This window comes from Bidens hawaiensis, unplaced genomic scaffold (genome assembly GCF_021521415.1).
Source record: "Bidens hawaiensis isolate Kalapana, Puna unplaced genomic scaffold, B.hawaiensis_p1.1 tig00002414_1, whole genome shotgun sequence".
In the NCBI taxonomy this organism is placed as follows: Eukaryota; Viridiplantae; Streptophyta; class Magnoliopsida; order Asterales; family Asteraceae; genus Bidens; species Bidens hawaiensis.
The window spans coordinates 1,853,381-1,869,605 of record NW_027491131.1 but is presented as its reverse complement, the minus strand read 5'-3'; the positions used below and the strand labels follow the sequence as shown (position 1 = coordinate 1,869,605).

At 33.7% G+C, this 16,225-nt stretch overlaps 1 protein-coding gene across 1 annotated transcript; it reads right to left on the bottom strand.

Annotated features, from left to right (window-relative positions):
* Positions 1–237: 237 nt before the first annotated feature.
* LOC143619152 (uncharacterized) lies at positions 238–5,200 on the bottom strand. Its single transcript, XM_077091154.1, has 2 exons — positions 4,690–5,200; positions 238–973 (listed from the first exon to the last, which is right to left on the bottom strand). The coding sequence occupies exons 1-2, from the start codon at positions 5,145–5,147 to the stop codon at positions 397–399; spliced, it is 1,035 nt and encodes a 344-aa protein (XP_076947269.1). The 5' UTR covers positions 5,148–5,200; the 3' UTR covers positions 238–396.
* Positions 5,201–16,225: the final 11,025 nt, after the last annotated feature.

The following is a 16,225-nucleotide window of genomic DNA, read 5'->3' as shown; positions in this document are numbered from 1 at the left end:
CTATAGTGTTTTACCTTTTATTCTATCATTTATCATTTGTTTTTAATTAGCGGCAAACTATACTACTGATTAAGGTATTATCACTAAGCCAACACCACCAAACTCCCATAATTTTTCCAATTGCATGGCAAGAAAAAAAAACAATTTAAACAAAAAAAAATTAAATTGTTTTAAATATCAACAAAAATAATTTAACTCAAAATGTGATCCATATTCTTTTTTCTTTCTAAACTTCCAACAACCTAAAAACAAATACTTTAGGGATGTTTCCGCCATTCCTATAAACTACAAGGGTCCAAATTCAAAAAACCCAAAAAACCAATTCAACCCTCATTAACTTTCACTAACACCCCCTACACTTTCCTAATGTATCACTTCTACCCCCAAACAAAACAACTATTGCATAAACAGCTCAGACTGCATCAAAGTATAATAATTAGCCACCTCATCTTCAAGCTCCCACAACCCAATATCCCCAAACCCGGTGACGTCATCATCACCTGTGGTGACGTCATCCACCACCCTACTTGGTAACCCAAGTTCATCATCAGAGGCTTCAAATAAATGTTTAATGACTTTTTCCTTCTCATCATCATCCGGGTCGGGTTCGGGTTGGTGGGTCAAGTTGAGAAACGGGTCGGGTTCAAAAGGGATGGTTGTGAAGAAGTCTAGTAAGTATTGGGTGGGGGTGGGGGTGGGGGTGTCTTGTTGTTGGTTAATAATATTATTATTATTATTAATAACATTATTATTATTATTATTAAAAGTGTTTTTAAGGCGTTTTGGTGTTTCGGGTTGTAAAACGACGTCGTTGGCTTCACGGTGGCGTTTGGTGGTGATGGTTTGGGACATGGTGGAAGTTGAGGGGGGGTAAAGTGTAAAATTGGTAGAGAGAGAAAGGTGTGAAGTGAGGAGAGAGAGTATGGGGGTGTTGAATGGATTTATATAGAGGATGGTGTTGGTGGTGGTGGTGGTCAAATAAGTTTTTTTTTTCGGGAAATAAAATAATTAAATAGTTATTAAATGCTTGTATAGGGTAGACCATCATGAAAGGTTGGGACATGTGACATGACATTATATTTTTTGGTCGACTTATATTACAATAATAATGAATATTATATTACGGAGACTAGTTTTATAACAATTTTTTAACAGCTTTATAACTCAAATAAGTTATATCATAGGGTGTTAAAGACGACCTTTCGTGGATGGAGCTCTTATAGAAGCGTTTTGTGTTATGTAAAATCATGTTATCATAAGGGTGCTTGACAATAAGGTGGTGTAGTAGATGGAGCACCTTAAAATCAATTTCTCATTATTATTTTATTATTACGTTTTTAATAAAAAACAAATAAATAACCACCAATCAGCTTCCACCTCTTACCTACTTCTAGCGCTTTGTGGGAAACGCACCTTACCATCAAAGAGCCATGGAGACGTTGTTCCCGGACGTTTTGGGGCTTTTTGGGTGGGTAAAACACCCCACTACACTGGATCTTAGAGGCACGGTGTGGTGGTAAGATATTTTCTTTTTATTTTAGTGATATGAGATTTAAATCCTGCAAGGTGAGTATTTTGAGTTAAGTTAATTTGCCATTTATAAATGTTAATAAAAATGAAGACAAACATAAAAAATGTGAGAAAAATTTGTGACAACACAAAAACCGTAAAAAAAAATTAAGAAAACATGATTCAAAATATAAAAAACAAAAAAAAAATTAAAGCTCAAATGTTTACTACGTCATTCTCATTCCAAAAAAACGATGAAAACTCACAATGCAGAGAGCAAGGACACAATGACGAAAACGAACAAAAGACACAGTAGATTGCAAAATGTAAAACAATGCTGAACAATATATGACACAATGCTGAGTAATATAACACAATATTAAGAAAAAAAACACAATGTCAAGAAAAACAACACAATCAATGACGAAAATAAACATAAAACACAACGATAAACAAAAAGACACAATGATCTTTTTCTCTCAGCATTGTGTTTTTTTTTAACGAGGAAGACGGTGAAAAAATTTTTGTGCCTTTTCTTTTTCTATTTTTTTTATTAAATTTTGAATTATGATTTTTTTAATTATCTTTTAATTATTTTTAAGGGTTTTTTTGTGTGTCAATAAGTCTTTCTCATCCTTTTTATTTTTGTCCCTCTTTATAAATTAATTTGACTGTAAATATTAAAAAAAGTTTTTTTTTTAATTTCATTGTAAATTGTGTTCTATATACGACCTCGCGTACTCGTTGGACCCCTAACAGGTAATAAATTGTTAGGTATTAGGCACTCACATTTGTTTGTTTAAATTGTGTGTTGTGATTTATATATATATATACACACACTATATTTTATCCCCCGTATTACAGGGTTGTTTTAAATTATTCGTTTTTAATATTTATATATTATATATGTGTGTGTGTGTGGATTTTAATTTTATTTATTGTAAGAAAGTTAATAATTAATATACTTGAGGTTTGATGCTAAAATGGTTTCACAAATAAATATTATGTTATAATCCGGTTTAAAAGCTATCTGGGTTTGGTGATACTCATTACCCGTTTTTTTTCTTTATTATAAAATTGTTTCTTAATTATAAATAATATTTTTTAAAAAATAAAACAGGATATTAATTTTTAGTATATCACTATTTTATAGAATTTTCATATCAAATATTTGATGAGATTAATTTTTTAATATAATGAGATGTTATAACCCGTTTAAAAGCTATTTGAGTTTGGTGAGACCTTTAGCCCTGAATTCGGGTCAAATGTGTGAGAAGCCTCCATTTACAAATAAAGCAATCTGATAGCTTGAAATAATGGTTGTTTTACATTTTTTATTTTTTAATATTTATTTTTTGGATTTTAATAATATACTTAAGGTTTGATGATGAAAGGGTTTCATAAATAAATGATATATTATAACCCGTTTAAAAGTTATCTGGATTTGGTAACTCAAGACCCGCTTATGTTTTTTACTATAAAATTGTTTATTAATTATAAATAATATCTTTTTTTTTTAAATTGGATATTAAATTTTAGTATATCCCTATTTTATAGGATTTTCATATCAAATTGGTAAGATTAATTTTTAATTTATTGAGATGTTATAACTCGTTTTAAGAGCTGTCTGGTTTTAGTAAGACTCATACCCATAGATTTTGGTTAAATCAATGAGAGGTCTCAATTTAAAAATCAAGCAATTTGATGGCTTCCATAAAAAAAGAGCGACCATATCGCGACACGTAGGATTTTAGGGGTTTCGTTTATATATATTACTAGGTTTTATCCCCCGTATTACGGGGGTTGTTTTACATTTTTCGTTTTATTTATTTTTTGGATTTTAAATTTCTTTATTTTAAGAAAGTTAATAATATATGCTTAGGTCATGTTTGGGATTCCTTATTTGCACCTTCTTTTAACTTAATATAAGTTGATTTTGATAAGTTACTCCCTCCAAACTTATCAAAACCTCCTTTTTCTATTTTAAAAACTTAAAAAAGTCATATTACCCAACACCTTTTTAACTTATAAAAATTAATAAGTTACAAAAAGTAAAAAACAAAAAGAAATCCCAAACACCCCATTATTGTTTTATAATAAAAGTGTTTCACAAATAAATAATATTTTATAACCCGTCTAAATTTAAAAAAATAACGTATCATACTTTTGCAGTTTCTTGTTTATTAAATTTTTATTTATATTTACTTTTAAATTTCTTTTGTATAAGCTAGGAGTAAATAAATTATACTTAATACCAAATATAATATTCGACCAAATTAGTTTTGTTAAATTTTATATTCAAATGTAAATAAATATATGAAAGGTGCAAGTATATTTCTAAAAATAAAATAAAATAATATTAAAGAAAGGGATCACGTGAAAAGTGAATTTAATAAAACAAAAAATGAAAAAAAATTTGAAAAACGGATAACATTAAAGATACCTAACATTAAATTTCACAGGTAAGAAGAATATATTGTATGACAAGTGCAAATTGCCATTCAGAAAAAGTTATAAAACAAAATATCATTTAAATGGTATTTTAAATTTATAACGCTTTATAGAATGATATGTTTGTATTTGATATTTTTAAAATAACGACACGGTTTGTTGTCTGATTACATGTAACTGTATTCTAATCGTTTTAACATCGAACAATGTGGAACCGTACCTATAAAAAAATAGGCTAGAGTAACATTTGTGTAAATCAAGCATCCAAAGAATACAATATTTGTGTAAAATAAAATACGAGTAACATTTCTTAAACTTGATCGTTTGTCTTCCTATAGTGTTTTACCTTTTATTCTATCATTTATCATTTGTTTTTAATTAGCGGCAAACTATACTCCTGATTAAGGTATTATCACTAAGCCAACACCACCAAACTCTCATAATTTTTCCAATTGCATGGCAAGAAAAAAAAAACAAGTTAAACAAAAAAAATTAAATTGTTTTAAATATCAACAAAAATAATTTAACTCAAAATGTGATCCATATTCTTTTTTCTTTCTAAACTTCCAACAACCTAAAAACAAATACTTTAGGGATGTTTCCGCCATTCCTATAAACTACAAGGGTCCAAATTCAAAAAACCCAAAAAACCAATTCAACCCTCATTAACTTTCACTAACACCCCCTACACTTTCCTAATGTATCACTTCTACCCCCAAACAAAACAACTATTGCATAAACAGCTCAGACTGCATCAAAGTATAATAATTAGCCACCTCATCTTCAAGCTCCCACAACCCAATATCCCCAAACCCGGTGACGTCATCATCACCTGTGGTGACGTCATCCACCACCCTACTTGGTAACCCAAGTTCATCATCAGAGGCTTCAAATAAATGTTTAATGACTTTTTCCTTCTCATCATCATCCGGGTCGGGTTCGGGTTGGTGGGTCAAGTTGAGAAACGGGTCGGGTTCAAAAGGGATGGTTGTGAAGAAGTCTAGTAAGTATTGGGTGGGGGTGGGGGTGTCTTGTTGTTGGTTAATAATAATAATATTATTATTATTATTATTATTAATAACATTATTATTATTGTTAAAAGTGTTTTTAAGGCGTTTTGGTATTTCGGGTTGTAAAACGACGTCGTTGGCTTCACGGTGGCGTTTGGTGGTGGTGGTTTGGGACATGGTGGAAGTTGAGGGGGGGGGGTAAGTGTAAAATTGGTAGAGAGAGAAAGGTTTGAAGTGAGGAGAGAGAGTATGGGGGTGTTGAATGGATTTATATAGAGGGTGGTGGTGGTGGTGGTGGTGGTCAAATAAGTTTTTTTTTTGGGGAAATAAAATAATTAAATAATTATTAAATGCTTGTATAGGGTAGACCATCATGAAAGGTTGGGACGTGTGACACTGGCGGATCTTGCCAATAATTTCAGGGGTAGCACAATCTTTTTAATCGTGCATTAAAAAAACACATAATACTCTCCATCTATTTGATTACGTAAATCCTTCTTGATAAGCTTCAATTTAGAGAAACATCTTTCAACGGTTGTCATTGCAATTGATAAAACCAATGCTAGCTTAATTACCCGATAGACCAATGGTTGCAGTTGCAACCGACAAAACCAACATCGACACGGTGGTCCGACAAGGAGTAAACTGTCAGATCAGATGGTCGTTGGTCGAACGTTGATTTCTTTGGTTGTTGTTTTATGCCCTTTTGTTTTTCCCGATTCAGTTTTCAAAACCCTCACCAAGTTGGGCTTTTTGTCTAAATTGGGTTACTATGTTTTAGTTAAATAGCGGGTTTTAATTATCAACCAGTTGTGGCTTTTTATTTAAGTTGTGCTTCTTAATAAAACTTTGAGATATATGATGCTGGGCTTTTAAACACATTTGATGGCAGTGATAGAACTTAGGATTTTTTTACCGGGGGTCCAATAGAATTTTGATTTTACATTCGCATTTAAACTTTTTTTTAACAATCGATATAGTATAACGCAAGAACGATTATTTTTGCTTTTAGTACTCGTTTGACATCCGATAAAATTGAAACGATACAAAAATATTAGCATAACTCGTGTAAAACTTATTAAAATGTAATTAAGTTATAACCATCTAAAGATTAAACAAATCAAATAAGAAAGTTAATCAACATTGAAAAGACCTATAATTTTTTTATGTTATATTAATAAATTGATAATGAAAATTATAAAACAATAATATATTATTATTAAAAGTTTATATGGCTATAATGCTTTGCACTTTCAGGATAAAAACAAAACAAATATGTATAATATATTGGATGGGCCCACTAAACCAATAAGTCATCTTCTTCATTTTATAAGAAATCCGCCATGCTCCATATATGTTCAGTCACTAAAAGAAATTTCAATTTCTTGAAGTTCTTTTCATCTAAACTATTCCCTTGGTTCCGTCCATGTTTGAGGGGTAGCATATATAATTTCAGGGGTAACGTAATATATAAAACGTAAAACGGTAACAAAAATTTTCACTTCATCGGAAAAGTTGAGGGGTAGCGGGTGCTACCCCTGCTATTGTGTTAAATTCGCCCCTGACATGTGACATGACATTATGTTTTATGGTCGACTTATATTAATTATAATGAATATTATATTAGCGAGACTAGTTTTATAACATTTTTTGAACAGCTTTAATAACTCCAATAAGTTATCATAGGGTGTTAACGACGATCTGCAGTGGATGGAAATCTTATAGAAACATTTATGTCATGTAAAATCATGTTATCATAAGGCATTCTGTTATGGTGGGGGCATCGAAGCCCCTCCACCGTGTCACGTCATCTCCTCGTAGAAAATGAGGCATCGAAGCTCGTCCTGCTATGGTTAAAACACCTTGAGTGCCCCCAATATATATATATATATGTGTATGTGAGAGAGGAGAGAGAGAGAGCTCATCGCGCCCATCGTCCCCTCCACCGCGCCCCCACCAACGGCGCTCCGCGGCGGTGTTCCGCGCCCTCGACGCCCCGTTTCTCCCCCTACCGCGCGCCATAGCGAGGAGCCTAAGAGCGCTTCATAATAAAATGGTGTAGTAGATGAAACACCATAAAATCATTTCCTCATTATTATTTTATTATTACTTTTAATAAAAAACAAATAAATAACCTCTTACCTACTTCTAGCGCTTTGTGGGAAATGCTTCTTATCATCAAAGAGCTCAAAGCGCCCTGGAGACGGTGTTCATGGACGCTTTGGGGCTTTTTGGGTTGGCAAAGCACCCCACTACACTCGATCTTAGAGACACGGTGTGGTGGTAAGATATTTTCTCTTTATTTTAGTGATATGAGGTTTAAATCCTGCAAGGTGAGTATTTTGAGTTAAGTTAATTTGTCATTTATAAATGTTAAAATACAAAGAAAGACAAACATAAAAAGTGTGAGAAAAATTTGTGACCACACAAAAAACCGTAAAAAAGTTTTAAAAAAAACATGATTCAAAATATAAATAAAAAAGGAAAAAAAAAGTAAAGCTCTGTTTACTACGTCATTCTCATTCCAAAAAAACGACGAAAACCCACAATACAGAGAGCAAAGACACAATGACGAAAATGAACAAAAGACATAGTAGATCACAAAATGTAAAACAATGCTGAACAATATATGACGCAATGCTGAGGAATATAACACAATATCAAGAAAAAAGACACAATGATTTTTTTCTCTCAACATTGTGTTTTTTTTAACATGGAAGATGGTGAAAAAAATTTTGTGCCTTTTCTTTTTCTATTTTTTATTGCATTTTGAGTCATGATTTTTTTTAATTATCTTTTAATTATTTTAAGGGTTTTTCTATGTGTCAATAAATTTTTCTCATCTTTTTCAATTCTATCCCTCTTTATAAAATAACTTAACCGTAACTATAGAAAAAAGATTTTTTTAAATTTCACTGTAAATTGTGTTCTATATACGACGTCTCGAACTCGTTGGACCCCTAACAGGTAATAAATTGTTATGTATCTGGCACTCACATTTGTTTGTTTGAAGTGTGTATTGTGATTTATATATATATATCTTGTTTTTTTAGTTTTTGTATAATCTATAGCACAAGTATATTAGTAATATATAGACTACTTTTTTCTATATTTTATTACAAAAGTAAATTAGAAAAATATACTAAAATCTAGTTTAAATATTTTATATTGATTTTATATAGTTCTATATTTTTATATTTTTAGAAAAATATACATTTTTTCTATATTTTTATACGGTTTGTATTTTTTTTTATAAAAATTGATTTTATATTGAACACATTTATAGTTTACTAAAATATAAATTTTTATACACATTTATTTATTTTGTTTCATAATTACCTCTTTAACTTTTTTGAGATTGTGTTTTGGATTTGTAATGATTAGTGAAATATATTATTTAAATTAAATTTTAGTTTTTTAAAATTAGCGAAATAGAACCATAAAATGATTGACCATAAGGCTGAGGGGTGTGGGGGGCTCTAACGGGGGCGCGAGTGGGGGCTCCAGCCAATAATATTGTGACGTGTGGCAGAGAGAGAAACTGGATAAGATGGGTGTTGGAGCCACCGCTGGAGCCCCTGGCCCTGGTGTGGAGGGGCTCCAGCAGAGGCTCCAGCGGATTTTTTTTTTTATTTTTTTATAAATATATTCAAAAAACGTATTATTAAAAAAACTCATAAATTATTAAAAAAAACACACATTAAAAAAAACACATTAATATCTAAAAATAAAATAAAAATTAAAGTACTAAAAAAACATTATTCTTATTCTTCGGCTTGGTCTTCTTCGATCAACCTCTTTCGGATACGTTCATTTTGCTTTTCCATCAGCATTTGATCGACCGGATTTAGGTTACTGAAGTCTCTTGTAAGGAAGTCCAAATCTCTCATTCGACTTTTTTCCTTTTTGTCATTAGAGACCACCTCCATGGTTTTGTTGAATTTATTGAGGGATTCAACAAGATCGACGATGTTTACGGCTCCTCCCTCAGCCGGTTTTTTCCCCTTGGCGTCCCGTCCCAATGGCCGCCTCCTCGGCGGTGAAGACGTTTCCTCCCCCGCAATGTTTAGGTCGAATCCAACGCGGCAATCCGACCCGGCAGAAGTGCTATACGCTCCAGACGAACTAGTTTTAGTCCGTTTCGGCCCTACTTCCGCATCATGGTCCGGCGCCACAAGCTCAACCCACTTGGAACACCTTTTCAACCTCTCCCACAAATTTAAATCGTCCCACGTATTCACCGTCCCATACCTCCGCAAACACTCCTGCCTCCACTCTTCGACAGTGAAATTGTAAACCGCCAAATCATCACTGCCACTTGGTCTCATACGACCGGCGTTCCTGTTGAAAAGATTAGTAAACAAGCCGACAAATTTTCTGATTTCGGACCACCGACCCAAAATCATATCGGCGTTTCGCTCTCTACTCCCAACGAGCGTATAGAACGTCTCCCTAACCTTTGTCCAAAAAACCTTGCTTTTTTGATAGTCGGCTGCAAAATGAATAATTAAATTAGATTTCCAGTTAACTTTTTTATTTAACTTTTTTTTTAAAAATCATTTTTAAAAACGTTAAAACAATTACCGCAACGCCGATCCTCAGAAATGACTATCCAAGCCCGACACAAGGCTTCCTTCTCATCCGATGACCACGGAGTGGTTTTCCGTTTCATCCTCGGAGTCGAAGCCGGTCCCGGCCCGTCCGTTGCAAGTTGTTTTTTCCGGTGGACGCGTCTTCTTGCTCCCGTAGCATCACCGTGTGATTCTTGTGTCTCTGGAACAACAAAGCTAGGTGACGGTTGTATGTTGGATGGTTGAAAGCCGGATGTTTCTTGCGGCCCCGTATAAAACATCGATTGGTCTGGTGACGACCATAAATCGTCGTAACTATAATCTGAATCTAGGTTTGGGTACCAATTTCCAGACATTTTTGGGTATTATATAGGAGTTTGGGATATTATATATGAGTTTGGAGATTGAAGTTGTGTTTTGATATGGTTGAAATGGGTTGATTTGGGGTATTATATAGGAGTTTTTAAAGGTTTTTTTTAAAAAAAAAACGGAGCTCAACGGCTCTTTTGGGCGGGCCCACCAGCTTTTCCTCTCTCTTCTCCCGCGACCACACTCACGCCTGCATGGATTTCCGCGCTCGCGCCCCGGCTCGCGCCCCGGTGGTGTGGGGTTAGCGCCTGGGGGCGCGAGCGGAGGGGCTCACGCGCCCAGGTTAGCGCCCCACACCCCTCTGCCTAAATCAGGGACCATGTGTTAAAATTATTCCTCTTTTAAATACACTTGTGCTGAATTAGAATTTAAAATGAATATTAAAAAAAGAAAAAGCTAAATAAATTGGCTTTTGTCACATTAATCGGACAATTTCTGCTTTTTTCTCCTTTAAGAAAAAAATCACATCAGTATATTAAATAAGAAGGTAAGTTTAATTTTGTTTTAATAAAGTGACTCGATATTTTTAGTAAGGAAAGACACCTGTATTTTGATATTATTTATTTAACTATATTTATAATAAGAATCCTAAGTAAAATTTAAGGAGTGCTTAGTTTTTCTAGCGGCAACTTAGTAATTTGATAATCTTTTAGACTCTTCACTGTTGAGGGGGCTTTAACGCCCCCTCCATAGTGTTATATCCCCGTCATGTAATCATCGTGTAGGTTTGTTGCCTATCTCTATAACGTCCTGTTGCGATTTGTTGCCCAATTGTATATATACATATATATGCATGTGTGCGTGTGAGAGAGGGAAAGTTGAATGCCCCCCGCCCCCCAAAACCCTCTTTGTCGCCCGCCCTTAAGCGCCCCTCGACGGCGTCCCCCCTATGCCACCCTCTTCGCCCCCCCCACACCACCCTATAGTGCACAACGTTAGTTGCTAGGAATGAGCATTTTCGGTACCAACACCGAATTCGGTATCGATTTGTTACCGTCAGTACTGAATCGCAGCCAAGCTTTTAGTTTTCGGTGTTGGTACGGTACCGGTATTTCCCGAATTTTGCACAAAATACCGGTACCGAACCGAACATTTGAGTACTAGTACCAAATATTTCGAATTTTTGGGATCGGTACCGGTAGCATCCCGAGCTTTTCCTATTAGTGGCCTTCTATCTCACTGTCATGAAGGTTATATATAGTTAAGGCTTGGTATCTTTATGGTCTCAGGTTTAAAACTCGATTTAAGTCTGTTTTTACATACGTGATGAGTTTGCACCTTGTTGGTGTTTCTGGGTGAGTAAGACATCAATCATCTAAATCAGTATATGAAGTTATCTCATTTAATGATAACTCAGTATATGAAGTTATATCTCGTTTAATGATAACTCACTCGCGTCCTAGGGTAGTTTCAAACTTGATTTAGGAAAAAGTATTTTAAAAGTAAAACACGACTTTCAAGAGCTATATCTTAAAAGGTTTTGATATGATAAAAGAAGTATACAAGTTGATACACATCATCTCGTTTGTTCCTTGCCTAGAAAGTTTCTAGAAAATATAAATGCATGTGTGTTTGTTAACGTATAACTTATAAGACCTGTGCAACTTTAAATACGGTTTCACGGTTTGTATTATTCGATGCATGTTGATGTCGTATTAAAAGTGTTCAAAAGATATAAATGTTATTCTTTGTATGCATGAGACGTAGCCGATGTTATTGTAGGGCACATTTAGGTCGGGGGTAAAGTGTTTGCAATTGCGGACGATATTTGCAGGCATCTGTAACAGAAGAGGTGAACCAAACCTCTGCAGTCTGATAAAATAAGACCGTTTATTTTTTAACTTCTGCTAAAATAAAACAGAAATTTTTAAATAATCTAAAATTTAAATGTGAGCTATCAATTTTCAATCCAACACGGAAACAACAACCCATATTCAATCGATTCAAAACACACCAAATTTAATTGGAATAAAAGGGGATTTTTTTGGGGTGAAGTCTCACCAGGCATTTAATCGAACAGTTAATGGGTGTGATCACAAAGCAAAATATAGAGTAATATGTGTGAGTAGGGTGTTAAATAGTTTGGTTTGTTTCACGAGAAGGTTTGTGGGAAGAAACCTCAAAGATGAGAGGTTTGTCTTGAATCCATTAATTCTGACTTGCAAGTTGTCTTGCCCATTTTCTACTCTGTCATCTTCATCAATTATTAATCAATATATCGCTTTTGTCTTTACTCTTTATTGATTCGCAAATTCGCAGATGGTGATCGGATTAAAGATGAGCTGGATGGAGACAGCAGCGGCGGCGTGAGAACGTGGTGGAGAAGATTGTTGGAATTGTGGACCGGTTCGGGTAAGTCAATACAGCCAACCGGGTTATGACCCGTGAGAGTTACACCATGAGGTAACGAACCATTAACCCGCTTAAGTTAGTTAATTGGGTTAGACACTTTAACAAGATAAAAATTACATGGAGGGGGCTTTGGAGTAAGAGTTGGACTTGTTGGCCCATTAGGTTTATAACTAATGAGATTAGTTAAACCTAATAGGAGGTTATATAAATATATGATGTTTTAATAACCTGAAGACAAATCCTGACAAGTCCATCTTCTCTCTTCCTCCACCCAAGTCGCCGGCCATTTGACAACCGCCGCTGTCCAGCCGTGACCGGACACCGCCACTGCTCACCGCCGCCGGCGCCGCCATCCACAATCGCACATCACCGCTGTCGTTGCCGTCGTGCACCGCCATCGTTGGTCGTTGATCTCGTGTCACATAGCTTGGTTCATTAGCCTTCGGTGTCTCAACCGGTTATTTATTAACCAAGATAAACTTAAATATATTGTTAGTTTATAATTATATATTTAATGTGTTTTTGACTCGTACTCGTATTGTTTGTAACCGGATCCTGTCGGGTTTAGTTTCGGTGCTGATTAATTGTATTCCTTCAGCTGCGAATAATTATTAATTAATATGATTAATTATTATTTATCATGTTTATTGAACCGGTTTTAATAAACAAAATTTTTAACTGATCACCACTGAAACCCAACAGTGATATCAGATCCTTGGTTACAACGTACAAGTCGAATCCGGTAATTTTACCGGTTCTACAACATAAACTTCAAGGTAGTTGACGTTTTTGATCTAAATAAAATATTATGGCAATTTTAGTTTGTTCAAGATTTTATTTATTTTATTTGACCAAAATAATGCCCGACTTATTTTTCGTTGAATATGTAAATCTAGCCCGACCTTGTTTGTGTGGTTGAATGATTTTTTATTTTGGCCATATGGATGGTTCAAAAGTTGTATTCAGTTTCCGGTTTTATTTTATGGTTTTTTGGCCACCTTGATGGTTCAAAATTGTAATAGATAGGGTTTAGTTTTTCATTACTTGTATTAGTGTAATTTTGTAATGAAAAAGACCCGAAGGAAAACTGAGGACAAGCTCATGGAGTTCTTGAAGTCAGTGGGAGTTACCAAAGATGACGGGATGCACCAAGAGTCTATCCTTGTGGTTGTTTTGTGTTGTGACCCCTTGACCCGATTGATCTTGCTAGTAGGCTCTAGCAAGATCAATCTAGAGTAACCTAGAATAATAATGTATGGAAACGTTAAAGTCACAAACATCAACATAATTAAACGAAACATTGAAGTCAGGAGTAACAAAGAAAAATGTGACATTGGGCCAACAAAATATAAACGTGCAGTCAGTAAAGTATTGCGTTCGATAATAGTGGATAAAACTTTAATATTAAAATATCATAATAGAATAAGTTATTGGAGTCAATAATGACTCGTTAAACAAATCAAAATTTCAATAAAATATCAATGTGAATAAAGACCACATGGAGATTAAGAATCACAAAACAAATAATCGAAACTTCGAGATCAAAATGAAACAATTGTCTCAAATTGATAAAAGATTGAGATCAAGAATAAGTAATTGAAAATTCGAGATCAAATTAAAACATTGGTTAAATTGATGAAACATTGAGATCAAGGATACACCAAACAATCAAAATGATGATAAACTCAACATGTGTATAGTCTCAACTTCCACTAAACGATTATGTTTATGGGAATTCAGTTGTAGACCGCGAGAAATAACAAAGTAAATCGATTCAGAATGCAACTATGAATGAAAATAGTTCACTAATTAAAAAATAACCAAACTCGATATTAACTTCGTAAACAACCTTTGAAAGGAAAACGATACATAAGAACTTTCTTGAAAATGCCCAAACAGAGTAATATTTATAACACAATATGTATGAAAGAAAAGAAAATAAAAGGTAGTTTGTGATGTTCGTATTCTCAATTGTAGTTTGTGGTATGAAAGTTCTTATAGGAGCGGTGGTATGGTTTATTAATCGAAACTTATTGATGTTGACAAAGAAAGGAAAGAAAAGTGCTTTTCTTTTCTTTTCTTTTTTTTTTTTTGAGATTCGTTTAAGCTTGTGAAAAATTGATTGCAAAACGTGATGCTCAAAGTTAAACAAAAATAATTTGCGAAGAAATCCTTAGCTAGCGTTAAAGATTGCGAAATTTTAATGAAACTCTTAGTATAAAAGATTTTCTGTTGGGCGGCTTCGCCCTACCAAAATATTATTGAGGTCGTCATGTAAAATGACCCGTCGAAGACGAAACTTTAATAGTGATAGTAAAATAGCCTTACGGACTTAGGACTTGTTTGAAGTAAAAGATTTTTACTTTAAGGATGTTAATTTAACCCTTGAAAATATATTATAAGCATAATATGGTAATAATAATAATAATAATATTGGTAATAACTCATTTAAAATGAAATCTCTTTTTAGAGAAAATAACTTGATTATACTTCGCATAAAGAAATACTTTGCGAATATATGAATATATATATTTATTAATGGACTATTTTAAAATAATCGAGATTTGAAATTTCACGTAAAAGGTGTTTATAAAAGAAATAAAACGCGGAAAATTATGCATGAAAAATTTATATATTTAAAATTTAGAAATGGTTGATGAGTTTGAAAAGACTAGATATTGATGTCGGAAAACGAATAAACTTTTTAGTTGTCAACGAATGCGGGGTAAGGTATGGCATGGCGGAAACGAGTTAGGGTTTTCAGAGTATTGCGGGTATGCTCGAGTTTCTACAATAGAAGTAGGCTTGAAGCACAAGCATATGATTGGGATAAATGGTTAGGTAATAGGTCGTGGGGATAAATGTGTGGTGTTGAGTAGGTAAAATTTCGTGGCAGAAACGGATGAGATAGCCGAAATTATTATAATTTGGAGCATTTCGACATTGAGGTAGCGGAGTGGTGGAATTGCAGGTGTTACACTAAAGGTTGCTTTATCGTGTAAGTATCTAGGTTGGGTTGGGTTTGAGTATCCAAGGTTGGGTTTGGATTTACTTAGGTATAGCTTTGAGGTTTGAATGTATTATTGTGGTTGGTAATGAATCTTGGGTTGCCATGGTCGGGATTGCGATAGTCAATTGCTTGATGGTTTGAGTTGTCGTTTGGCGGTTTGAGTTTCGAGGGCAACGTCGAGGAAGCGAGAAGACATGCTACGAAATGTGAAGAATTTACGTGACACGGAACATAAATATGAAATTCGTATCAAAAATCAAAAGAAACTTTACATAAAAGATTCTTAGAATCAGAATCCATCTATATAAATAAATAAGTACAATCGAATAAAACAAGATTCGAAATCAAAATCGAAGTGCTCATGAGTCTGTACCGATCTCGTAAATTTTCGGTTAAAAATATATCAAGTTTTGAAATAAAATCATGGAATTTAATTATAAACCTAATATAAGTAGTTAGATCGAATTGAAAAAAAATCGGGTGTTTATGTACCACCATAACCTTTCGAATTTTCAATTTAAACTATAATAAACGAATTATATAAAGAAAACGAATTGAAAATCGACAATTTATGCATCACCATGATTTTTCGAATTCTCAATAAAACACACGAGAAAACGAGTATTGAAAAATCAACTATTCATGTATCACTATGACCGTTCATATTTTAAATTAAAAGTATAAGAAATAATGAATATATGCAAATAAAGAAAACGAATTAAAACTCGAGTATTCACATATCCCGATAACTTGTCAAAACCGCAATATAAACGATTGAGTATTTAGAATCACACGTTATATGAATCATCATAACTTGTATGTCCCGATAAAAAATAAAAATGTGTAATCAAATCGAACCGAAAGTTGGGTATTCGTGTATCACCACGACTTGACAGACTTTCAGTTAAAACGTATAAATCAAAATGCGTAATCAAATCGAACCAAAAGCTGGT

Excerpts from the sequence above, each read along its gene's own strand:
- LOC143619152 (XM_077091154.1), bottom strand. The coding sequence starts at position 5,147 with ATGTCCCAAACCACCACCACCAAACGCCACCGTGAAGCCAACGACGTC. Across the intron at positions 974-4,689 it reads TCTGAGCTGTTTATGCAATA|CACCACCACCACCAACACCA; the intron begins GTTGTTTTGTTT and ends AACTTATTTGAC.